The sequence below is a fragment of the Alosa alosa genome, chromosome 6 (assembly GCF_017589495.1).
Source record: "Alosa alosa isolate M-15738 ecotype Scorff River chromosome 6, AALO_Geno_1.1, whole genome shotgun sequence".
NCBI classification, from domain to species: domain Eukaryota; kingdom Metazoa; phylum Chordata; class Actinopteri; order Clupeiformes; family Clupeidae; genus Alosa; species Alosa alosa.
Genome location: NC_063194.1, coordinates 4,110,098 through 4,137,494, shown reverse-complemented (window position 1 = coordinate 4,137,494; position 27,397 = coordinate 4,110,098). Strand labels below are relative to the sequence as shown.

General features: G+C 43.7%; 1 protein-coding gene across 4 annotated transcripts; it reads right to left on the bottom strand.

The window, feature by feature from the left end:
• Window positions 1-393: 393 nt before the first annotated feature.
• On the bottom strand, window positions 394-27,397 carry LOC125296049 (TANK-binding kinase 1-binding protein 1-like). Of its 4 annotated transcripts, none has more exons than XM_048245693.1 (10): window positions 27,079-27,397; window positions 20,755-20,989; window positions 19,583-19,708; window positions 18,505-18,609; window positions 16,729-16,918; window positions 7,407-7,600; window positions 4,929-4,990; window positions 3,640-3,755; window positions 2,097-2,800; window positions 394-1,625 (listed from the first exon to the last, which is right to left on the bottom strand). In XM_048245693.1, the coding sequence occupies exons 2-10, from the start codon at window positions 20,977-20,979 to the stop codon at window positions 1,497-1,499; spliced, it is 1,851 nt and encodes a 616-aa protein (XP_048101650.1). In that variant the 5' UTR covers window positions 20,980-20,989; window positions 27,079-27,397; the 3' UTR covers window positions 394-1,496. The 4 variants fall into 4 exon arrangements, with proteins under 4 accessions (XP_048101650.1, XP_048101651.1, XP_048101652.1 ...); XM_048245694.1 differs by having other exon boundaries at window positions 20,761-20,989; XM_048245695.1 differs by lacking the exon at window positions 27,079-27,397 and having other exon boundaries at window positions 19,583-20,019; window positions 20,755-20,878.

Sequence of the window (27,397 nt, the reverse complement as noted above, 5' to 3'; positions counted from 1 at the left end):
GTTACCTAGTTAACTGGATTTGTAGTTCCATAGTCAGACACAGAGCACACTGTCAAGGTCAAATGCTTTTGCAGTACTACACTGCTATGTCCCCTTATTTCAGTGGCTGTATTTGTCTGTATTTCAAAAAGCATCACCTGGTGGTTGATTCTGACATTGTCTTTTCTGACTTCTTTTGTGCATCACAGTTGTGTTTTACTTCAAGTGTTTTTCAAGATGTATGTTTATGGTCTATGGTATTTTTGCCAAGTGCTTTTAGGACCTCTGGGTTTTTTTCTTTACCACTAGATAACACTGTTTGCACGACTGCTCAAATTGCTATACTTGTAAATACTAAAGATTTTCCTGCAATGCCATATCCATTTTGTGATGTATTTTAAACAGATACACTTGCATGATTTATTTCTATTTATTATTATTATTATTATTATTATTATTACTATTATTATGATAAAGTAACCAAGAAACATGAACAAGTCTTGTTTTGCATGGCTTAAAAAATGCCTAATAGTTTCCACTAGGGGGAATGGAATAATTCTTAAAGGGCCTTATGTACACAAAAATAAAATCCAACATAGCTGTCAGATGGGATATTGATACGAGGTATTTTAAGCTAGGAATCACTTGCGCTGTGCCCTTTCCATAGTACAAAGACTGAAGACGGCGTCAATAGTTTCACCTAATGTAGGCCTGGTATTGATCAAGGCCTTAGAAGCCCTCAAAAGCCGTCAGAAGAGAGTCGTTTCCAACTGTCTCTGTTCACCTGAATTGAACCTCTCCAGTGCAGACACTACAAACACAGCAAATGTGCTGACAATTCCCATATAAAATTAGTGCCAAGACTGTTAATTCCAAGAGTTTACAGATTCTAGTAAGAGTGATTTGAGCCCTTCGTCAGCTTATATTGGTAGACTGAGAAGAAAATATCACAGTTCTGATCACGCTACCGAGCTGTTACAAACAGAAAACTTTTTGGCAGCTTGGTGTCAAAGCTTGCCAAAGAGCGTGTCCATGCTGTAGTCACAGCCATTAAAATACGGTTATGGATTCTCTGGATTTCAGTGTCCAGAATTTGGCCTCAGTCTGAATCCTATTCTCCAACATCCTCAGTGCAGTTAAGACTTTCTCTTTCACTCTCTCTCTCTCTCTCTCTCTCTCTCTCTCATGTCATGTCTTTCCCAGTGACAGGAAGAAATATTACAAAAAAACAATGTAGTTAGAAATGCATTATCAAGCTATTAAGCTAAATCACCTTTGAGGATCACTCCCCTCTCATCAGCAGAGTGCCCTGGCAGGACAGTAAAATATCAGGGTTTAAAATATGGCTTAGGTATACCAGTGGGACAGTTGGGGAGGAGAGAACACTGTACAGTTGCTTAGAAAGGAAGAACAACCTGGGCCTCATTCCCAAAGACTGTCCTTTCCATTCCTGGCCTGGCCAGCTGTGCTGCTATTACCACTGTGGCCACAAGGGGCAGTGTTTGGCACTGCACAGCTCAGATCTTGCTGTTCTCCAGGTGTGTGTCGATGTGTTTGATGAGCGCATCATCCGGGTAGTCGGTGGGGAAAGTCAGCTGGCACAGCGGGCAGCTGCGGGCTCTGTTCTCCTCCGTCTCCATCCACAGCTGCAGGACACACACACACACACGCACACATGCACACACACACACGCACACATGCACACATGCACACACACACACGCACACACACACACGCACACACACAGGGATTAGTCACACAACCACACAGCCAGCCTCCTGGTACAAATCTGGCCCAGTGGGAATGTAGTTAGTTTAGGACACTTTCATCTGTGGCATAAAATCATAATTGGTGCTCTTTAAAATGTTCTACATTGGACCATTTCTCCGCTAAGAACCAATTGATGGCACACCACATCCCCAAGATCTATTAAAGAGTTTCCTCTGAAGGGAAAGACTTGATCTCTGAATCAATTTTAAACATGGGTGTGATAAACACACCAAAATTGCATTTAGAGTTTAAGTGAGGATTTCTACTTAAATGCCTAAAAAATGATCAGCTTTGAGGGTGGACACTACTGCTTCAAATGTGAAATCCTCTAACATCACATCACTCACATTGATGGAGGGCCATGACTGGGCATGGTCGGCAAGGAGATGCCCCTGCAGGTGGCAGGTGAGGGTGCTGGGTCCCTCCGGCGCGGGGAATGGCGGGCACGGGGGCAGGACAGCGCCCAGCGTTCTCGGTGGGCTGTGCACGGGCGATGGGCAGTGCCAGTCCTCCTCCTCGTCCGAGGACTGCGGCGGTGTGACCAGCGGCGCGGGCGCCAGCGAGGCCACCACGGAGGGGTCCTCCAGGCGGCACAGGTGCCGCATCTCCATCAGCGGGAACGCCAGCTCCAGATCCAGCTCCAGGCCGCGGTGGTGACGTGCCGGGCTGCCCCCCAGACTGCCCCCTATGCCGCCGCCAAGGCTGCCCCCGTGGGCGGACGCGGGCCTGGTACCGGCCAGAGATGCCCTGGGCAGCCGCTGGTAACCCCCCGCCCCGCCCATGACGTGCGGCTTGGGGAGGGTGGACACCGGGTCGCACAGCAGGCGGGCGTGGCTGGGCGGGCGGCCGTGAGACGAGGGGTCGGACATCTCGGAGTAGCTACGACGACCCTGGAAGCGCTCGCGCAGCCGGCTGGTGGGCGGGCGGCTGGTGTAGGAGGCGGGGCCCGCCGTGGGGGAGATGGGGGGTGAGGGGCGCAAGCGGTCGGGGGAGGGGGACGGCCGCTGGGACGAGGGCGAGCAGCGCTGGGATGCAGGAGAGTGACGCAAGACTGTGCAGAGAGAGAGAGAGCAAAACATCTAACATTACAACACTGCACTAAGAGATAGCAAGGCTTTAGGACTATGGCGGGAGGACTTTGGGGAATGTAATATAACTGCAGAGGTGATCTGGTTTGCAGGTAACGATAGGGGTATTTAGAGGGGGTAGATAAGATTATGGGGTATTTTTGAAGAACTTTAACTACTTTAGGTAATGGGGGTACAGTATGTGGATGAGGTTCATTATAGAAGCAATATGATGAGAGGTATCTGAGGCTGCGATGCCTTAGGGGCCGGGGGAGAAACAGTGACTCATACTGCTATTTCTACCCGCTTCCTGCTGAGATAACTTTGCAACTGCGAGTGATTCATTAATAACTGATCTGATTAAAGCACTGCGTCCATAATGGAAATCCTGCCGTAGTCATCTCTGCGTCAATAAGACACCCCCATATTTATCATGCGTCATACATCATATGTCATAGTAATTCATATACTTAAATATTCTTATGATCAATTAATTATTGTGATAATAATCAGATTATGATGATGATTATCTTATTGTAATAGAGCAGCTAAATGATTACTTATTAAAATTCTTGCAAAGAATGCAAGCAAAAGTACTTGGACTTCTGTGTCTATGTGGAGATGGTGAGTGAGTTGGTATGACTGTGTGTGTGTGTGTGTGTGTGTGTGTGTGTGTGTGAGAGAGAGAGAGAGAGAGAGAGAGAGAGAGAGATACTGAGAGCGTTAGTGTGTGTGTGTGTGTGTGTGTGTGTGTGTGTGTGTGTGTGTGTGTGTGTGTGTGTGTGTGTGAGAGAGAGAGAGTTATCTTTATTCACCAACAGACCTGGGCTTTGCTGTTCTTGGGCAGTTTGCCTAAAGATCTCACTCTGTTTGGCAGCCAGAGAGCGAACTCGGCCCAGCTCCTCAGTGAGCTCAGTGTAGGCCAGAGCCAGATTCACTCTGAGAGACAGAGACAGAGAGGGAGGGAGAGAGGGAGGGAGGGAGAGAGGATGAAAGAGAGAGAGAAAAGGAGAGAGTAGGAAAGAGTCAAAATGAGAAAGAGAGAATTAGAAAGATAGACGGAGGGAAGATGAAGAAATGAGAGATGAGAAAAGATCAGAGAGATAGGCAGAAAGAGAATGAGTGAAATAGACAGAGAGAAGAGAAAGAAACAGAATAAGAGAGAAAGATTGAAGCAGAGAGACCAAATAAAGTTAATCAACAAAGGATTCGGGAGATAAAGAGAGATGATAGAGGTAGAGAGAGAGGAAGAACCGTAGGATACAGAGATGAGGAGAAGAAGAAAAAAATCATTACCATAAAATTATAGATTCCAAGAAAGTTCAAAGAGATGACAAAATTGATGAAAAAGAGAACAAGAGAGAGAGAGAGAATAGGGAGATAGCAGACTAAAAAAAGAGAGCTCTCCCATCACTGCATTTGATAACAAATTGCTAGGTCTTCTCGTCTAAGTGCCCTCTATGTTCCATTCACTGAATGTGAAACACTGTTAATTGCAGATGGATCCTGCACGAGAGAATCAATTGTTCTCAATGATTTACTGAAACTGTAAAAAGCCTGAGGCTCGAGCCTCTCACCAATCAAACTAATGAAGCACTTTCACTGGGCTTGGAAAGCATCATTTCAGCATTGGGGATGCCCTTTCAGTGGGGCAAACATTTACTTAGCCAAACCACAATGGCCTTTAATGGTGGTTGCTCATATGGTATTTAAGTTTAAGTTGTTGTTTTTTTCCCATTATTACACTAATAACACATGATGTAAGAAAGCTACAATTAAGCTTATTTTGTGACTAGCACTAAAAACAACCACTAACTACTCCAACCACTAACACACAAACACAGCTAAAAGGCATCGAAATACAGTTGGAAAGGCCTGTAGTTGGAAATGTAAAAAAATGAAAGAAAAGCAACACAAGGTAACAAATCAATGCTGTATTCTAAAACTGAAATAGACAAAATATGACAAAATATGTCACAGAATTCCACAGGACATATATCATCAGGGTTATGGTTATTAGGAGTAACATCCTCTTCTTCAGGCTACAAGACATTTAACATGAGGGTTATGATTATCAGGAGTAGGACCCTACATTTTAGGACCATAACTCACTGTTCATCTCCTGCTTTCTTGATCCACTCTACATCACAGTGTTCACAGGTCGTTGGCATTTCCTGAGGGACAAGCAAACTTTAATTAGTGAATATTTCTCCATTTATATTTTGTTTAAAGGTTGTATCAGCGATGGCGGGGTAACGTCACTTCTGTTGATGTTCAAACAAAACAGAGAGCTAGCTCGCTACTCCCTCCCCCTCCCTCCCATGCAATTGAAACTCTCCTAAATGCGCATCTCGTCGGTTATTGGTTGGAACACTTTATTTTGCTTTTGAGTGGTTGGCAACACTTGTTGTTCGCAATTGTTTTTGTGTGACAGCCTGCTTACAGGGTGGGCAGCTAGCGGATCGTTAGGACAGATTAGATGAATGTGATCATTTATTGTTGGGCCTTTTTTGGGCCTGCAATCGCTGATACAACCTATTAATCAAGCTAAAGTGTGCAAGTGTGTGTGTGGGTGTGTGTGATTCAACACCTGTGTACATTGCAAATGCACACCCAATATCCCTTTGTGGGGAGATTGTGTGATTCCTTCAGAGTTTCTCTTTGAAAATAACCCAAAAAACCTTTTCTACGCTTGGTGGTGACTGCGATGGAAGTATTATACTGAGCTGGAGAGAGAGAGGAAGTACCCCCCACCCACATAATTTAAGGCAACCTCCAGCCCCTGGAAGGGTGGCGTACGCACGTTTTTTTGTGCGTACGTTCGTTTTGTGCCCATGTGCCCATTATAAATCACAAATGAATGTCAACTTGTGCGCAGCCGGATGGTTTTAGGCCTAATGGCCTAAAAGCTGTAGCCTATGTAAAATTATATATTGAAAACATTGTATAGGTCTAGCCTATGCCATCTGATGTTAACTAGCCTATATGCGTCAGTTCAAATAGCTTAACTAATTATGTTTTTTACAGCAAAGCTTTCTGGAAAGACATCGTATGCATCCATGTCCATTGTCCTCGGCTCGCTTTCATTCCTTTTGCTTGCAGTAATGTGAATAATCAACATTTAGTAGCCTATGTTTAGGCCTACTTTGTAGAAAAAAAATTGAGTAGGCCTACCTTATGAAGGAAAGACCTAGGCCTACAGCATATTCCTGTATGTTATGGTACAGTAGGCTACTGTACGTTTCCAATATGACCCATGGTAATATGCTGATTTAGTCTACAAAACAGAGGACTAAATTAAGCGTGATATGTCATGTAGGCTTAACGTTTCTTTTAGGATAGGCTATGTTTTGCTGAAAAAGTAGCCTAGTTCGCCGGTCATTATTCATTCATTCTGCATATCTTTGCTATCGTTTTCTTTAAATAATGTCCAATGGCTTAAACATTGTCCTTTATTGTTGCTTTAGGCCTACCTTTATATTCTAGCCTACATTATTCAACTCACGTACTGTCATCTGATCTTGGGCACTGCCAGTCAAAAAAAAGCAAACAGGTCGCGGCTGCACCTCTATACATAACTCCGACGCAACACTAAATATGAAGATGTCTTGCTTTCAGAAGATAACTTCCGTCCCTTGGTTGTGTAGGCTATATATGATATAGTATATCTATAGCCTACACTGTATAGCTTACATTCAAATATTACCTTTCTTTTACGAAGCTGGGAATAGGCCTATGAACGCAAATTAGGATGTAGTGGAGGCTAAACGCGAGTAAACGCAGTTTATCCACGGTCCACCTCTGAAATGTCAGAAATAGAGTTTAGGCCTACCCACCTCTTATTAGAGTTTATCCACCTTTATTCACTTTTAACATTCAAAACTGTATTATCCAATACTATCCTATATTCCCAATACTGTACAATAACCTCCACCATTATCAAACATGTTCTAAATGCCTTATTAAAAAATCCGATACCGCTTGGCGCAGTCCACCTCACCGAGATTGCTTAATTCATAGTTCACCCACCTCTTATTTTACCACTACATCCCTGGCACAAATGTACTTTTCCTCTCCTAAACGAGGGCAATTGGACATTTTATGTTCAATATTAGATTGGTGAGAACACTAAATATACTAGATCACCTGTATAAATGTTTCAATCATTCTATCGTAGGTCTTTGTGTTTTTTTTTATAGATATTATGAAATAAGTAAACTATAAGTTTTTTCACTTTCTTAAGTGGGCTATAGTTCTCATTAGCAGTTTTATGCTAAACCATGAAACATTAAGCTGCGTCCAAAAACGTCTTCTGATATTGTTAATGCATATGGCAAAGAAAGACATGATCGTTGGTCTTGGAATTTTGATCGCACTTAGACCTCAGATTACTTGCAGTACCCCGGCATTACCACAAGGAAATGGTCGTACGTCAAGTTTGAACCTGACGTGGAGATAAGCACTTTTCCACGTCAAAGACGGTTTTTATAAATCTGAGCGTTGGCATGGATTTGAGCATACGCACCGTCTAAGATCAAATCTGTGCGTAAGAACGTTTTATAAATGGTGTGGCCCCTGGTGTTGGCTGACCTGTCTCTGACTCTCCTGTAGTTGCCGGATCTCTTCCTGAAGCCGCTCTAGCTCCGCCTTCAGCTCCTCTTCCCTCTGACACGCCCCCTGGGCCTCGTGCCTGGCCCCCTCTAGCTCCGCCTCCAGCCTCTGCACTTTAAGGTCAGACAGAGCGTCCAGGCTGCGGGAACTCTGCAGAGTCGGCCCGCGGCACTCTGTGGCAAACAGAAGTCAATAAAGAATCAGAAATACAAGATACAACCATACACACAAAAAAGTATAATTATTTATAATTTGATTATTATTAATAATCTATTATTAGACGCATAGATACATAGATAGATATCATAACAGTTATTATAAGATATGAAGAGTTTAGTTCCAAAACGCTATATCCTCCATTTTAATGAATTTTCATAAATCTTTTTTTTTTTACATTTTGTTCTCCAAGTAATTTTAGTGGAAGTGTAATTGGGTTATTGTTACTACACTTATCTTCACTCAATCAAAACAACACAACTGCAATTTTATTGATATGAAGAGTTTGGTTGGTTGGCTATATCTCCATTTTTGAAAACAATAAGTCATGTTATTATTTAACTGTCAATCAATCAATTGATTGATTGACAGTTAAATAACTAGATGTACCGCATAGCGGTACAAAATATGACCGCCGCTCAGTCCTGTACATCCGTTCCTCGAAAATAAATCACACTTCAATTTGTCTCCATATTTTACTCCATCCCCACTCTTGAAACTTTTGTGTATGCTTGTTTGGCATGCCTGAGTGTGTGTGTGCGGCTGCACAGAAAGTAGCCTACTGGTGCTGAAAAGGTGAATAGATTGTAGAATAGCCAAAGAAGATGTAGCATTGTTATAAAACCTTTAAAATCTCTAAACAATCACAAGTAGGGCAGTTCATCACAGTTCATCCATTGCAACTGGATTGATGAAAGGTCACTTACACCTGTAGGCTACATTGTATTTGGGAAAAGCAAAAGGTATCAGCATAATGTTATTTATTTATTTATTTTTTATGTATTTTTAAACAAAAACATCTCTGTCAGTTCCATGCCGTTTTCAACAGCTATCAAAAACAAAGGTCATTTTTGGATGGATGGATTTTTGTGAATGTTTCTTCTTCTACATAAGATTTTAGTCATCTTTAGTTCATGTAATACTTTTATTGTCAATGCACAAATTAAGTAACAGTAGTCTGAAACGTTATTGTTAATGCACAAATTAAGTAACAGTAGCCTAGTCTGAAACGAAATGCTGTTTTGCATCTAACCAGTGGTGCAAATAAATGACATGTCCAAATGGGCCTTGATGAAATGCGTCGCTAGACTGTTCATACACATTCTAACGGGCCAAAGTTGAAGAGCTTTTGTCCGTTATTGTTAGTGCAAATATAGGCTGATTCATGTTCCCTTGCATTGTGTAACTGAGGTCCATGGCTAGTCTGGCTTTCATCAGACCAAGCTCAATCTTTTACGGAGCCCTAGAGGGGTCATCGCAAAATGTTTTGCATGTTGAGAGAATGTGCGCTCGTTTTACTAAATTGTGCTCTTGTTTAACTAAATTGTGCCCTCGTTTAACTATATTGTGCTTTTCGTTTTTTACTAAATCATTATGCTTTCGTTTTACTAAATTGTGCTTTCGGTTTACTAAATCGTGTGCACAATTTACACTCTCGTTTTACTATAGTGTGACCTCATTTTACTAAATGAAGCTCTCATTTTAAGCATAAAACGAGGGCACAATTTATTAAAAGTGCACTATTTACTAAAACAAAGCATGCGATTTACTAAATCGAGTTAAACGAAAGTGCACTATTTACTAAAACACAAGCATCGATTTACAAAACGGGGCACGATTTATTAAAACGAGAGCACAATTTGTGAACATGGTTATAGAACATTGTGTGCACAATCTACTTAAACGTGGCCACAATTTGTAAAACGTGCACTCAATATTGTTTTGACACATGTAAACATGAGCACGTTATAGTATATTCGAGATCTCGATCTACTAAAAGCGCACCCACCTAATAATTAAAAACGTGGGCTCGAAGAAATTAAATTGTGTGCACAAAAACATAGTGTGTCAAGGGATATCCCGGGAATGACGTCGGGAGGTGTGTCGCTTGTAGTGACGTGAGAGGAATCTCATTGATTGCAGTGCACCTGGTTAATAGCCCCGTTAGGTAGGCTGTAGGTGGGAGAGCAGATGATTGTGTGTTTGTAAAGGCCCCTTGCCAACATCGTCCAGCTGAATGTTTGGCGAAGTTTTGAGTGTTTGTTGAGGTCAAGTGTATGCAGAGCTGTGGTGTTTATCCTTGAACGGTGTGAGCTGGGCTACATAGCCTGAGAAGCTGCGCGATCGTGAACGACACTGTTTATGTCTCCGTTTCATAGTCATTATCAAAGCTTACCTCGTTGTGTGCATCATTGGTGCGATGGCGTGGGTTATATGGTGAGGCCCATCGGGAGCTAGAGGGAACCTTATTGTATTGGGTGGGTATTAGGCGATACTACTAATGCAGGTAGCCTATTTGTACCAACAGTAGGTCTACGTGTTGTAATTGTTCGGGAGCTTGTCGCTGTGATGTGCTTCGATTGACTCCTAGACCTCACAGTTAAGTCAACAATCCAGGAGATAGTGGAAACCGGTCATTAGGCTACAACAGAGCCCGAAAGTAGCCTTTGTAGCCTAGTAGAATTTCCCCATTATGGGTCTCCATAGCTGGCGGTTGACACCACAGTGCCCCTGCTACAAAGAGTAGAAGTCCGCTATAAAACATGACCACCTAAAGTCTTTAATTAGCTGCTTACGGTTATCATCACATTACCAATATGAACTGTTACAGACAGCTGTAGGCGTAGTCCATGTCAAGGTAACACACGGTTGCCACCACAGCACAACGGCGGTGAGAAAATGTCGGAATTACTAAATGTGAGCACGAAATACATATTTCGAGAGCTCAATTTAGGCCTACAACGGGTCACGTTGTATTAATTCGAGGGCTCAATTAAAGGAAAGCGTGCTCACGTTTTATTAATTCGAGGGGGGCTTAATTAAAGGAAAACGTGCTCACAAATTATCCACGACCAGAAAAAATATCACTTAAAGTGAGCTCTCCCGGGCTCCGTAATCTTTTAAGAAATCAAAAAATAAATAGCGGGCAGATCAGGCTGGGTTCACCCAGCCTAGTCCATAGGCAGCCGATATTGTTTAATTTTCAGATTGAGATACACACGCTCTGGCTATTCTAAATGCAAAAATGCATTAGGGAGTTATGACAAAACTGTAACTAACAAACTAGATCCTAATAGAAAGCTGTTAGCTTCCCTAAGCTCCAGGTAGGATTATAAGGTAGGCCTATTTACAACATAAATTGTCAATAGGCTATGCTGAAATACACAAATAAAATCTCCTTTGGAAACCAATGGCTTACGACTTTACAGTATCAAGCGGACTTAAACTGCCATATCGGGCGAAAAGTTGTAATAACATTCACGCAGCTCCATGAGTCAAGGAAAGCGAATGAAGTAGCCACTTCTAAATGGGACCCACTACACGGTAGCTTTAAGGTGTGTTGCTAAAAGCAGCCATAATTAAATGAAGGTGTCATTGTTTGGATACTTCACACACGTGCTTTTTAATTTCACAGACTACAACTACCAAGCTGGAATCAAAGCACATCGATTCCCTCTCACACCCTGCGCGACTTAAAAAACAAAATAAACAGGCGTCTCAGTCTCCCACGCATGTATAGGCAAACTGTATCAGACCCGTGTAACGTTGGTAAATCTTCCATTGCACAGAATGATTTTTGTAGCACGTGCAATAAATGTCAGTCGAAAGATACAATTACAGTGCTGCTATCAATTTGCTTGGTATAACCGCATTTATAGTTTTCTACAAATGCAATCAATCAAATGGGCCTCCATCACTCAACCAACGCTACTTGGTAACATTACCTAGGTCCTTATTGATATTACAAGATTAAGCATTACCTGCAGTAAAACCAAGCATGTCCGATAAACATCCTCAGATTTATTTCGGCTTCAAGAAGAAATGGGAATTACACTTCATGTGAACATCGTCCTGTCCTTATTAGATGTTAAGCGCGATAAATTACAGTCCTTGTAGGAAGTGTCCATTGTTTTCCCCAACCCACTTTTAACTTCCAACAAAATTACGTCTCACTGCAACGATGCGCCATCTAGTGGACAAACGACTACTTATCGCCAATACTGAAAATGCAGCCATGATGATGATGATGAATATTTATTTTTGCTTTCTTTTAATCCTACTGAATTTGTAATTATGTATCGGCCGTTCTAATACCGATAGTATGTGGGTGCCTGTGTGTGTGCATGTTTATATATGTGCACCGCCATTTACAGGCCAATGAGTGTACAGTCACTAAATGTACACATAACCTAATTTTTTTAGACCCCCCCCAGGGATGAAATTCTACGAAACTTGGCATACCCCCAGACCCCCAGAGAATGCCAGGTCAATCATACACATAAAATTTGGTGCAGTTCTGAACATCTTAACTGAAGATAGGGGCGATTAAAGCAGAATAATATTGCATTTTCATTTTTTACCGGGGGGGTGTGCAAATCACAAATGAGTGATTATGAGCCAGGTTGATGTGGGCCCTTGAGACCAACATACCATAAAAGAGAACTGTGTCTGCCCTCCCCTCCTTTAGGGGGGTCCAGTCCAGCGGGGGGGCTGCAGATCAAAACGAAAAATGACGGTTCCATGCTATCCATGTGGGGGTACATGCCCACCAAGTTTTGTGTACCCCGGTCTTTCAGTGTCCCGGGAATCCTTGTTGGTGTACGTCACTAAATGTACACATAAGTTATTTTATTGTAGGGCCCCCATTGACCGAAAGTACACAAAACTTGGCATGCATGGAGGGTGTCATAATGATCCTACACTTTTAATTTCGTGCAGTTTTGACCTTGTCAGCCAGAGATATTGTGATGAAAACACCTAATTTTTTGCTTTTTAATTTTTAACTAGGTGGCGCTATACATGAAATAAGTGGTAATGGGATGGGTTGACATGCCCCCTTAAGACCAACATACAAAAAAAGGTGGACCTCCTAGGCCCTACGGTTCTCGAGATATTCACAGAAAACTGTCTCCGGCCACCTACAGGCCAGTTGGTGTATAGTAACATAAATTAATTTATTTGTGGCCCCCCATGAACGGAATTCCACAAAACTTGGCGGCATACAGAGGGTGTCATAATGATCCTACACTTCCAATTTCGTGCAGTTTTGACTATGTTAGGTCACAGATACCTTCAATTACACCACCTCATTTTTACTTTTTTGTGTTTAACTAGGTGGCGCTATACATGAAATGAGTGGTTATGGAATGGGTTGACATGGCCCCTTGAGATCAACATACAAAAAAAATGGTCCTCTAAACCCTATGGTTTTCGAGATATTCACAGAAAACTGTGTCTGCCCTACCCTCCTTTAGGGGGTCCAATTCAGCGGGGGCTACAGATCAAAACGAAAAATGACGGTTCCATGCTATCCATGTGGGGGTACATGTCCACCAAATTTTGTGTACCCCGGTATTTCAGTGTCCGGGAATCCTTGTTGGTGCCGCCACTAAATGTACACATAAGTTATTTTATTGTAGGGCCCCATTGACCGAAAAGTACACAAAACTTGGCATGCATGGAGGGTGTCATAATGATCCTACACTTTTAATTTCGTGCAGTTTTGACCTTGTCAGCCAGAGATATTGTGATGAAAACACCTAATTTTTTGCTTTTAATTTTTAACTAGGTGGCTATACATGAAATAAGTGGTAATGGGATGGGTTGACATGCCCCCTTAAGACCAACATACAAAAAAGGTGGACCTCCTAGGCCCCAACGGTTCTCGTAGATATTCACAGAAAACTGTCTCCGGCCACCTACAGGCCAGTTGGTGAATAGTAACATAAATTAATTTATTGTGTGGCCCCCCATGAACGGAATTCCACAAAACTTGGCGTGCATACAGAGGGTGTCATAATGATCCTACACTCCAATTTCGTGCAGTTTTGACTATGTTAGGTCACAGATACCTTCAATTACACCACCTCATTTTTACTTTTTGTGTTTAACTAAAATTTATACATGAAATGAGTGGTTATGGAATGGGTTGACATGGCCCCCTTGAGATCAACATACAAAAAAATGGTCCTCCTAAACCCTACGGTTTTCGAGATATTCACAGAAAACTGTGTCTGCCCTACCCTCCTTTCGGGGTCCAATTCAGCAGTGGGGGCTACAGATCAAAACGAAAAAACGATGGTTCCATGCTATCCATGTGGGTTACATGTCCACCAAATTTCGTGTACCCGGTATTTCAGTGTCCCGGGAATCATTGACGGAAATTTGGGTACGCTAAAAAGAAAAAAAAAAAAAACAAAAAAAAAAAAAAAAAAAAAATCTGATTAAACCTCTATGACCGCTTGCTTAGCCAAGGCGGTCATAATAACATGACTTATTGTTTTCAAAATGGAGATATAGCCAACCAACCAAACTCTTCATATATATATATATATATATATATATATATATATATATATACAGCTCAGATACATAGGTAGATATAGCAATAATGACACAAGTAAAGAGAGTGACAGAAAGAGAGAGAGAGGGAGAGAAACAAAGAAATTCATGCATGGGACAGAGATACTAACAGTGTGCATATCATACAGGAATAGTCATTTGAAGTTGCAGGGGCTTAGTCATAGCAAACGTGTGAATTAGCTTTTCTCACTCAACCAAAGCAAGTCCCACTCAAGTCCCACTTGCAGAGGATTAAGGGTGAGAACAGCACACTGGGGTGTTTGCTGTTTCATACCGGGGCAGTCAAGAGAGGTGTGAGGACTTAATTAACCTTGAGTGTTGCTTCTGCCTCCTGGTTACTCAGCTGCCTCCTCCTCCATCCAGCCTTACTGCAGATACCCTCGCCTCATTTTTTACAAACAAAGTGGCGGCAATCAGCAGTCAATTCTCTACATGCCCACTCAACGATCTGACTCAGATACCGCGACTCCCTACAACCTCTAGGGACTGCTGGAACATCTTTTTTCAGCATTCACGCCTCTCTCCGAGTGAAGTGTCCAGACTCCTGACATGCAGCCGTCCTACCACATGCTCACTGGACCCTATACCTACGAGCCTACTTCAGTCCATCAGCCCGACCATCGCTCCAGCTATCACACATGTGATCAATGCCTCACTAACCTCCCGCACATTTCCAACAGCGTTCAAAGTGGGCCGGGTAACACCATTACTTAAGAAAGCTTCTCTCAACCCTGCTCAAGTCGAGAACTACCGCCCTGTCTCACTACTGCCTTTCCTATCCAAAGGCATTGAACGAGCAGTCTCCAAACAGGTCTCTGACTTCCTTTCACAGAACAACCTTCTGGATCCAAATCAGTCTGGGTTCAAAAGCGGCCACTCTACCTAAACGGCTCTGCTATCTGTAACAGAAGCCTTAAAAGAAGCCAGGGCGACCTTTCGGTCATCAGTACTCATTCTGCTTGACTTATCGGGCTGCCTTTTGACACGGTTAATCACCCAGATCCTTCTCTCTATACTCGCTGACATGGGAATCTCCGTTCTGCTCTCTCCTGGTTTGAATCCTACCTCACAGGACGCTCGTTTAACATTATCATGGCTTGGTCAGCTATCCGCACCTCACCATCTCACCACAGGGGTCCCCAGGGCTCAGTGCTGGGCCCCCTCCTCTTTGCTATCTACACCACCTCCTTGGGACAGATTATCCGTTCGCGACGGCTTCTCATACCACTGCTATGCAGACGACACACAGCTCTATCTGTCCTTTCCACCTGACGACCCCCTGGTTTCAGCACGGATCTCGGATTGCCTTTCAGACATAGCTACATGGATGAAGGCACACCACCTCCAGCTGAACCTCTCAAAGACTGAACTGCTGGTCATCCCAGCTAAACCTACCATACACCACGACATCAACATCAAATTTGACTCCCTGTCTGTTTCACCGACCAGGACTGCAAGAAATCTAGGAGTTGTTCTCGACAACCAACTAAACTTCTCAGATCATGTTGCCTCAGTCGCCCGGTCATGCCGTTTCGCACTCTACAACATACGGAAAATCAGGACTTACTTGACTCAAGATGCTACCCAACTTCTGGTTCAGGCAATAGTCATCTCCGATTTCGACTACTGCAATGCCCTCCTGACAGGTCTCCCAGCCTGTGCAGTGAAACCACTTCAGATGATCCAGAACGCTGGGCGGCGCCTGGTCTACAACCAACCCAAAGGGCACATGTTACCCGCTGCTCATCCAGCTACACTGGCTACCTATGGCAGCCCGCATCAAATTCAAGTCTCTAACGCTTGCCTACAAAGTAGTCTCCGGTTCTGCTCCCACCTACTTGAATGCCCTCATACAGACTTACACTACCTCCAGACCGCTGCGGCTCCTCTGACGAACGGCGTCTAGCTCTACCACCGCACGCTCAAAGCCAATCCAAACTTTTTCTCATCTGTTGTTCCTCGTTGGTGGAACACACTGCCAGTTCCTACAAGGGCAGGGACATCCTTTTCCACTTTCAAAAAACTCCTGAAGACCCAGCTCTTTAGAGAACATCTACTCTCATAGCAACACTTACAACAAGTCTTACTGATCCTAGCACTCACCAGCCGTTTTAAACTGACAAGTAACTGCTAAAAACAGCACTCACCGACGCACTTATTCTTACTGTACTCTAATGTTTTTTTAAACTGTCCTAAAATTGTGAGAATTGTTTTAAAACTTACTGTTTACCATGTTGTTAGTCGCTTTGGTTAAAAAGCGTCAGCCAAATGTAATGTAATGTAATGTAAATGGTTAGAGCAGCTGCAATGTCAGTGAGCATGCACAGGCTAATCTACTAGCGAGGGCCTGTGTCCAGAGTGCTCTGGTAACATTACCACTTACAGTATATCTGCGCTGCTGTGTAGCTGTAGGTATTGTCTGACTTTGGTATGCAGCTGCTGCTGTGACTGTAGGCTGTGTGTGTGTGTGTGTGTGTGTGTGTGTGTGTGTGTGTGTGTGTGTGTGTGTGTTTCTGCAAGTTTTTTCTGCATAATGTGTGTGTGTGTGTGTGTGCGCGCATGCGCGTGTGTGTGTGCGTGTGTGTGTGTGTGCATGTGTGTTTTTGTGTGTGTGTGTGTGTGCATGTGTGTGTTAGTGTGCGTGTGTGTGTGTGTGTGTGTGGTGTGTGTGTGTGTGTGTGTGTGTGTGTGTGTAGCCATGTGTGAGTGTGCTTCCACTGACCATGAGGCACGTCCAGGCTGGTGTGCAGCTGTAGGTGGTGCATGTCTTTGGCGCGCACATGCGGCTGTGTCTGTGGAGAGTCTTTGCCGCTGCGCACACGGGAGCCGAGCTTCTGCAGCGAGTCGTCCCTCTGTCTTAGGGCCGCCTCCAGACCGTGGATACGCTCCACATGCTGCTCCGCCAGAGAGGTCTATACATACACACACCACACATGCACACACACACACATACACACACACACATGCACACACACACACTCAAACTCACTCACACACACACACACACACACACACACACACACACACACAGAAACAAACAGACCCAGAGACACACACACACACAAACAGACAGGCACACATGTACACAGACACACACACACACACACACATACACACATACACACACACAAACAGACAGACGCACATGTCCACAGACACACACACACACACACACACACACACACACACACACACACACACACACACACACACACACACACACACACACACATACACACACATATACAGGTTTCCTTTAGCTAATCAAAAATATAGATGCAAACACACACAATACATGAACTGATTTATAATTGGCAGCAGTATTGTTATTTACATGTGTCAGTAGCTAAACTTGAACATCACTGTAGCCCAGACAAATCACAAAACCAGGCCTGAGGAGAGAACAGAGGATAAATAATACACGACTCTGGAGCCCAGTGCATGAATAATACAGACTGTTTCCTTTGTGGATCAGTTGAAATGTGTTTAATTTGGATAGTTAGGGTTGATTATACAGTATGCATATGTTTTTAAAGGTTATGTGAATACTGTTAGTAAAAAAAGATTTTTTTGCTAACATCTGGCCATGAGAACGGTCCTTTTATAAGGGGTGACAATGGATTATTGATCTATAATAATCCTCGACATGTAGTAGTCATCACATACATCGTTATGGAGTATTATGCCAAAGATTAAAAGACATCATGGATGGATTATGAAGTTTTTGTCTCTGATAACATAACTACTAATATAATACTCTGATAAATACTAAACTACAGTAGATTTAAATTCACATGGCAGGTTAAGTAAATGATGCATACTGTAGAAAGATCTTTGACAGGTGTGAGCACAACATATCTCTCTGTGGGAAGTGATGGATTTGTCACCACGTCTGGCAACACTTCATTCCTGAGACTTGAAAAGAGGCCAGGTGACATTGGCATCAGCATGTTGTGTTGCATGTAATCTGAGTACCTAGAAGCTCACATCATGCTGAACGAACTTCTGGGCCAAAATCTTCACAACTGGAAAACAGCTACTTTCAGAGACGCCCACTGATCTCACTTCTGTTGTGTTCTTGGGCAAATGTTCCTACTGAAATCAGTGCGAAATGGCTGCCGATACAAACGTAATTGAAGCATGTTTAGAGTCAATTTTTGAAGAAATTGAAGTTCGTAACAACATTTGCTTTAAACCTCTGCAGAAGTTATAAAAGGCTAACCAGAGATGGCTACAAAAGCAAACTAAACTCCATCGTTTTGGTTGTTAGTCCGCTGTCAGCAGTATTTTCATGAAACACAGTACATGTACATACTAATAAAGTCTGCCACCTCTCCGCGATTGGCTATTGAAAAAAGCTTTGTTCCAAATCCCAGAGACATTCCCCCCACCCTATTTTCCCCTGAATCCAGGCGTAGTCCTCTCTAGACTATGTTGCATGTGACCTCTGACATCTCAAAAGTGTTGTGAGAGTCCAGTAGGAGGAGCTGTGCCTCACCATCTTGTCCAGGTCCCTTTGCACGTTGCTCTTTTCCAGGTGGATCTTCTCATACGCCTGGATGACATCCTCCAGCCTCTCCTCCCGCTCCTTGCTCTTCTGAAGCTTAAACCACAGAGAGAGGAAAGGCACACATGTCAGGCTAGAGAAGAGGGGTGATTTTAAAAGGTATCTATTGACAAAAACACATGGCAAGTGTAGACAGAAAATATCTGACACAAAATAAACCTGTGTGAATTACCATATTATCTGTGTTGGGGAAGTTATTTTTTGTAATAGTGGGTCAAATGTCTTGTGTTAGGGAGGTGACAGCCAGTTACCTCCTGTGTAAAGGAGTTCATGTTATGGTTGAGTGGCAGTTACCCCCTATGTGAGGGAGTTGAAGTTGGGTTTAAGTGGCAGAACTTCCTGTATGAGGGAGTTGAAGTTGTGCTTCAGTGGCAGTTACCCCCTTTGTGAGGGAGTTGAAGCTGTGCTTCAGTGGCAGTTACCCCCTATGTGAGGGCGTTGAAGTTGTGTTTGAGTGACAGTTACCCCCTATGCGAGGGAGTTTGAAGTTATGTTTGATTGGCAGTTACTTCCTGTGTTAGGGGGTGTTCAAGTTGTGTTTGAATGGGAGTTACCCCCTATGTGAGGGAGTTGAAGTTGTGCTTCAGTGGCAGTCACTTTTTAGGGAGGTGACAGCCAGTTACCTCCTGTGTAAAGGAGTTCATGTTGTGGTTGAGTGGCAGTTACCCCCTATGTGAGGGAGTTGAAGTTGGGTTTAAGTGGCAGAACTTCCTGTATGAGGGAGTTGAAGTTGTGCTTCAGTGGCAGTTACCCCCTTTGTGAGGAAGTTGAGGTTGTGTTTGAGTGACAGTTACCCCCTATGTGAGGAAGTTGAGGTTGTGTTTGAATGGCAGTTACCCCCTATGCGAGGGAGTTTGAAGTTATGTTTGATTGGCAGTTACTTCCTGTGTGAGGGAGTTCAAGTTGTGTTTGAATGGGAGTTACCCCCTATGTGAGGGAGTTGAAGTTGTGCTTCAGTGGCAGTCACTTTTTTGTGAGGGAGTTGAATTTGTGTTTCAGTGGCGGTTACCTCCTGTGTGAGGGAGTTGATTTTCTGCTGCAGGCTGCTGCTATCACTCATCATGAGGCTGGACTCTTTGGGCTCACAGGAGCAACAGGGGCTCCGCTCCTCCCCAAACTCACTGATCATGGGGAACTACAAGGGGAGAAAGGAAAGAGAGAGACAGACAGACAGACAGAGAGAGAGAGAGAGAGATTGATGGGGTATGTAATGATATGTGGTCTTTTCATAGCAAATAAAATGTAAATTATAATCTTAAGGGGAAAGAAAACATAGACTAGGACTAAGAGGATTTGTTGGAGTGGGAACTAAAGGAGAATATAAGAAAGAAGAGAAGAGAAATAGATCAAGAAGGGAGGAGAAGAGAAAGAGAACAAAAAAGAACAAGAAGAGAAGGAAGGAGAGAAGAGGGCGAGGTCAGGTGAGTCTATCTGAGAAAAGGAGGGCTAGAGAGAGATGAGGGGATGAAGTGAAGGAGAGGTCAGAGTAAAAATAAAACCAGAGTCAAATTTAGAAGTGTCACAAATTGATTTCTGACATTCAAGGTGAAAAAGGTAATCTTACAGCTCCTCTATAAAAACCCTTTCTTAACAACAACAAATTCTCTAGGCTTAAAGGTGCAGTCAGCAATTGCTTAGGAGGTCGCATTTGCTTATGTTTATAGTTATATTTTAAATTATTAGCAGACATTTTTGTCCAAGACAATGTACATTATATTTTAACCAAAGGCCAAACACACCAGAGAGGTAGCTCACCCCTCCCTTCAGTATTCCCAGAGAAACTCCACACAGGTTTCATTTTTGTTTGGGGGACAGGCTGCCCCCACTTAGTTTGTTTCCAGTTTTTAGTGCCTGGGCTGCCTACAGAGATCTTTTTTTTTTTTAACAGTGTACTCACGGAATGGGCAGCTAGTGAGGAATGGGCAGATGGTGAGGAGATGATTGCTGAATGTGACAAAAAAATGTAATGGACTTGAAATTGCGTACAAATTGCTGACTGCACCTCTAACAAGCTTTTATTACAACCCACATACTGTATATGTCATAGACGACATCATCTGAGGGCTTTAAGGGGCCTAAAACTTAAAAGCATCTCTCTACAGAGACATCAGCTCTCCAAGCAGGATTCCCAAATGATTCATGTTAACGGTCACTTTTGGCTAAGTTGTGTAACATTCTCACCTTGACCTCGTAATTCCTGAGCTTGTGCTTGATGCTGATGTTCTCGCGCTCCAAGCTGGCCAGCCGGGTCTTGATGTCGTGGTAGGCGGCAGCCAGGGCGAAGTGCGATGTGGGGTACATGTCTTCAGAGATCGGCGAGCTGGACCAGCCCATCCCACAGCCGTCCTCCCGCAAACCCTCCACACTGCCCAGGAGACTCAGCTCACTGCTGAACAAAGAGTCCATTACTCAGCTCCTGATGGGGAGAGGGGAGAGAGAGAGAGAGAGAGAGAGAGAGAGAGAGAGAGAGAGAGAGAGAGAGGGGGGGTGTAGACAGAGAAGGGATGACAAGAAAGGGGGAATAAGGAAAGGGGAAAAAAGGAAGAGCAATAGGTGTGGGATAAAGATGGGGGAGAGAGACCAAGACATATAGAGGCAGAGTAAGAGAGAGAGAGAGAGAGAGAGAGTGTAGAGATAGAGAGAGGAAAAATTAAGGTAGGGAGGAAATGTAAGAAAGAAAGAAAATTGCCATTAAAGAAAACGATTAGAGAAACAATCCATCAATCATTTCACATGTGGTATTTCATACATTCACTAAGCTGACTGCTCTTATTCTTGTTCAGCCTTTTAAAAGGAAGCCTAAAATAGGTCACCATGATGACTGTGCTCATGCAATCACTCAACCCAAAACATGAATAGCATTCTGGGTAGGCTGCTTATTTTTCTCAAAAATATGTCAAAACAAATCACCAATGCATTCCTAAGACACTATTTCAGCCTGTTTACCTCACACATTGTCAAGGTGAGTGCTTTTCTAAATATACAGCCACGGTACTAAGAAGCCCCCACATCACCCACACTGCTGTCCCCCAGTCTTTCAACAGATGCCACTGGACCCAGGTGTGACCCACTGTCAGTCTCACTGGGGAGGACACAGAGAGCTCCTGCCCATACGGTGACTGATTGAGACTGACTAGGACTAATAACCATCCACGTTTTAGACCATCCACGTTTTAGGGCAAAGGGGACACTGATCCCAAATGCACGGTAATCTGTTGTCACATTCTTATCAAGTGAACTGCAAAAGAGTCAAGGAACCTAATCATTCATTTCTTTCCCACAAAAAAAGATCAGTACGAAGTGCTTGTCTTCCCAATTTTGAAATATTTCAATAATACTCAAGCTCAATCATTAAAATGTGGGGAACACTTGTAATCCAGAATTGTCTCTACATCCATTTGTGTCTAAATTATGAGCATCCCAGTGTGTATTAACTTTTACCTTATTGGATATTCTATAGTGATTTATCAGCATTACATTCACATTGTTTTTATATTATGTACAGTATATGTTATACAATTGTCTGTATATAATCTTTCTATTGCATGTTGTTCTTGTCTTGAGAGTCAGCATCTTTCAACACCAAATTCCTTGTATCCACATACCTGGCCAACAAAGCTGACTTGGATTCTGATTTAATTTAGTGATTTAATCTCACTGCACACTTCAACCCTAAACTGGTTACTTGGCACCCATACCAGCACACTCTAGTGTTTGGCTGACAGAACAAAGGCCAGATCTCATTGTTTCCTGGTGTCACAAACACTCCTCTCCCCACATATCTGGACACTTCCCCTACCTGGCTGACTCCAGCCAATGGCTGCTTAGTTCAAACTGACAACATCCTATGAGGATTCGGCTTTTCACCCCCGCCCCCCCTGATGCTGTGCCCAGACGGACAGAAGTCAGACAGGGGGAGGCTGTAGTTCTGGCCCTTCCTCCACTCCTGGCGCCACAGGGGAGCAGTCTGCTTCAGCACCATGGCCAGCTCCACTGCAGCGCAAGCCAAGGACCTGAAAACGAGACATGCAGCTTGTGCATGAGGCTGTGATTCTCCATCCCACAGCAGGGGGGCGCTAATGAGGCTCAAACGACAAGACGCTGAGCCTTGGCACGGCTAACAGACTGTCGGAGCCAGCTGCACTGAGGTGAGCTGGGCGTAGCGAATGTGCCAAGCAACGCCAACACATGTGACAGGTTCAAACGCGCCCACTGATGTCTTACTAGTGGCATTAATTGATGTTGCATCTGATGTTACTTCATCTGAAAAAGACTAAGTGGTGAATAAGGTTACTACAGAGGCTAGCTTTTCAAGATCCTCTAAACAATTGGGTCAGGCTTTTCATTACACCTTCTCATTTTTCACCTTTCATTTTTGTACGAATGCGTTTAATGAGAAAAACATTCAGAATGCACAGAAAGGGTATTCAGAAAGTTTGCATGATGACAGACTCAGATGTATGACAGACTCACGCACCGATTTTGAGTCAAAGTCAAATACTAACTGACGAACGAAGTAAGTCAAATACTAACTGGAAAACACATAGATAAAGCGTACACTCTCTCTGTGCTGTGTAACAATGCCATTAGGCCAACACTGAGGTCCTAACCCTAGACTGTCAACCATAGAGACCGCTGTGGTCCCATGCCTCCCCCCTCCCCCATCATCACCACACACACACACATACACACAGTGAGAGAGAGACACACACTTATACACATGCACATACACACACAGCGAAAGTGAAACACACACACACAGTGAGAGAGAGAGACACACACACACACACACACACACACACACACACACACACACACACACACACACACACAAACACACACACACACACACACACACACACACACACACACACACACTTGTACGCCCAGGGCCCTTCTCGGCTTTGACTGGAGTGGGCGGCACCTCCTCGTCCACCCACAAGCCCACTGAGAATGTCCGCTTGAGCACCGGCGGGGAGCGAGCGAGCGAGCGGTGAGCTGAGCTGAGCTGAGCTGCACAGCGAGAGACGGGACGAGCCGGAATGCTGGTGGAAGCCTGCGTGTTTCTGCATCCTCCATGACTTATTCATCGCCTGTGGGGACAGAGGCGGGGCGCGGAAACCAAGGCAATGGAGGAATTCTAGAGAGCTCACGAGGATGTTTAGTGCAGAAACCTGGGCTTAGGTGGCTCTGGAGTACATTAAGTAGTTTTACTGTGATGTGATCGTTAAGAGTATGTGCTTGTTCATCTGTATATGTGTCTGTGTGTGTGTGTTCTGGTGAGGATGTGAAGAGAGAGAGAGAGAGAGCGTGAGAGAGAGAAAAAGAGGAAATATGTGTGTATGTGTGATGCTGTATGTGAGGATTTGAAGTGGATGATAATTTGAGCTGCATATAAATGACTCTGATTTAGATCTGTGCAGATTGGGTAGGTTTGTGTGCAGCAAGGTTGGTCAGTGGTTGGCTTTTGACTGCTGCCAGAAAAGTGTTTTAAGATTTTGGCAAGCTTTAAAACTCTGTTGATTCATGTGCCACTGAGTTTGTGTCCCACTAGTGGATTATGGATGTTTGTAAAAGAAAGAGGTAGTAGTTCAGTACTAAGAATAGATTCAAATATTAAGGAAATACTTTCCTCACAATCCCTCACAATAATCCACACAGACACGTATATAAACATACACACAAACATGCACACCCACACCCACACCAACACACACACCCAAAGACCCCCACACACACACACACACACACACACACACAGACACAAACACACATACACCAGTGTGTACATCCACAAACATGAATGGTGATAACAATGATATGCACACTAATTACATAACACATTAATGTCCACATAATATTCCCCTCCCTCAACACTTATATGCAACACATTAGGGCTGAGTATTGGCAAGGACCTCACGATACATAATGATTACATACACGATTCACAATATGCATCATGATATATGGGTCATGATACAACGCATCACATATATTGTGATACAATAAATATTGCAATATTTAAAAATGTAAAAATAGAGCTGGAAACACAATTTGCTGTGTACCACACACACACACACACAGACACACACACACATACACGAGATTAGCTCTAGAAACAAAGGTGATGAAATGCAGGGCTGGAGTGTGAGTGTGAGTAACCAGGCCAGTTACCCTGAGCCCCATCAGCCTGAGGGTGGACACTGAAGGCCCATATGTTAATGTCACATGGCTAATCCATATATTAATGTGCTTGCGTACCAGGAAAATGGACCTAATGTGCTCTTTTTCATTCTACCCCCCCTCATCCTCTCTTCCCTCTCTCTCTCATTCTCTTGGTTCCACTCTCTACATCTCTCTATTCTCATACACACATACACACACACACACACATACACACACACACACAATTCTGCCCCCAAGCAACCCTCTCTCCTCAACCTGGATCTTTCAGTCTCGTACGTCAATAAAGCATTCCATGGCCACTGGAAGCATAGCAAGCTCTGTTTCCTGCTGTCGAAGCCTCCTAGCAGAGAGAGAGACAGAGCTCAATGGGGTCCTGTTTGGTACTTCAAAAGCCACTTAATGACACCAGGTCAAGGTAGCATGGCATAAAAGTCTCCGCTGAACCACCTGGACAGTCGGATCCAGGCAGGCACCTTGAAATAGACTATTTCCCATTTCCAGAGCCGGAGTGTCTCCCTTCGTGAGTTGAATGAAAGAGGGTCTTTATGTCCTTTCTGTCACCATAAAGTATGCAGGCAAGGTCTGTAATATGGCCCATTGCTTTAAAACCATTTACCCATTTATCCATGACCTTTCCTCCCAATAGAGAGAGGTTGTATAAGAGAGAGAGAGAGAGAGAGAGAGAGAGAGAGAGAGAGAGAGATTGCTATTATGGCAGGGGTTGGGGATGTGAACCTATTATTGGAGTGCAAGCTGCAGAAAGCAATTTTGTCGACGTTTGCGGAAAACACCACCTTTTCTTCCATTCCATAAAATGCTTCCAATTATATGTTGTGGGTGAGGGAACTTTCTCATGACATTTTTAATTAAACACAGCACTCTGAGCAGGTGGCAGGGGCATGCATGGGCACGGGTGACGCAAAACCTCCTCTCTCATAGGATGGCTGTGTGTGAGGGAGCAATTCTTCAGATTAACATAGAGGAACTCCAATGGATCGAGTTTATCATATGATGATGACGGTCGAAAATACAGTTTTCTGTATCTTTTATTCATTCCTTCTCCAGTCAAAAAACTTTAACTAGAAATTTCAACTATTCCAACTGAGGTCCCTTAGAGGTTGCTAAGGGGAACTGATAAATGTAGGTCCATACTTTCTGCAAAAGTATTTCAAAAAGCAATTACATAAATGTAAACAGTCCTGTGGGGAAAAAGTATGAATGCCTGTCATCATAGTCAATCATAAGGTTCAAGTTCTCTGGTTCTTTCTCTAGATAGGGTCATGTTGTCTGCACAGTATTCAGAATTATAATGTGGGTGACGGTTGCATTCACCCGCTCTAGTGGAAAGTGAATTATTCACGGTCAACTGTGAGACGATCCCTTCGTGAACACAAACACATCCTTTTTTTACAATGACCATGGTCGTCCCTAGCAAGCAAAGGAAATGGTGTGGCAGTGGAAGCAGAATGACAGTATGGCAGAAGCAGTGGAATTAGTAGATGAAAATACCAATTTTATCTGAAGCCCATCTAGCTAGGGCGAATTTAATGCGGTGTCAACTTCTGTACTACACGCCTAAATGACTTCCGAGCCCAGGGCCGCGGGATAACACCTCGCTGTAAAATTATGAAATAAACACACAAAACTCAACTGTGGCGTGAGTTTGTTCTCATATGAGGTAATTTAACATGAACTTGAATCCGCGGCATCAAAACTTCTTGTCCGACGGCAACCCAAGGCTCAGTAGTTGGCATAGGACAGAGTAGCTGTCCATAGACGTGTGGTGCTGATCTATCATTCTTGTGCGCATCTCCGGTGAACATTGCCTACTACAGCTAAAACAATCTATCACTAACACTGGCAACATTTGATATAGACGTGTGATTCAGTCTAAGTTGACCGTGATCCAAACGATTAATTTGCAACGAGTAGCCTAAAAAAACCCCACCACATGAGATGAGGCAGGACAGCAAAGATTGATCAGCATAACTCATCCCGTCAAGGCGGGATGTCAGGGGTAACAATGAGATAAACAACCGAACGCTTCTATCGGTCAGACGTCGTTGAGTCATTCCATCCTTTCTGAGTCAACTCGTTTTTTTTTCTGGCGTTAAGTACTGCCATTCATTCACACAATATGGCTGAGTATGGGATATGTGACGCTCGCTTGGCTGTCAACCACGCTCGTTTGCTAGCTCGCTCGCCCGCTTACGTTCCCAATAGCCCCAAAGCTCATGCGCTTGAAATGCCATTTGGTTTAGGACAAACACCGGATAACACATGAGCATGCACTCAAACCCCAAACCACAGTGTACTCACGCTTCTCCGCAGTAGAGTCTGTGACATCCATGACGAGAAAGCGGGTCAGTGTTCTTCTTTCGCTATGTATTCCTGCACTGGCTCGACTCTCCCTGCTACTTGTGACGCCCCCAACCCCCCAGCTCAACAATCTACGCCTACAGTCAGCCAGACTATTCTCCAGCAGAGAGGAGAACGCAGGCTTCTCGATAGCACTTTGCAGCGAAAAAGCGAGTCAGTGGATGAATGCATAAAATCGAATGCATAAAAGCGTCAGGCTTAAGCTACAAGCTGCCCTGCAGTCGTTTGAGAAGAAGAAAACAGATTGCTCATTCTCCTC

What these genes read in the sequence shown, in the direction of transcription:
- LOC125296049 (XM_048245693.1), bottom strand. Translation starts at nt 20,979, where the DNA reads ATGGACTCTTTGTTCAGCAGTGAGCTGAGTCTCCTGGGCAGTGTGGAG. An exon ending in TCAACTCCCTCACACAGGAG is followed by an intron (nt 18,610 to 19,582) that starts GTAACCGCCACT and finishes CTGTGGTTTAAG; the next exon opens with CTTCAGAAGAGCAAGGAGCG. An exon ending in AGTCATGGCCCTCCATCAAT is followed by an intron (nt 1,626 to 2,096) that starts GTGAGTGATGTG and finishes TGTGTCCTGCAG; the next exon opens with CTGTGGATGGAGACGGAGGA.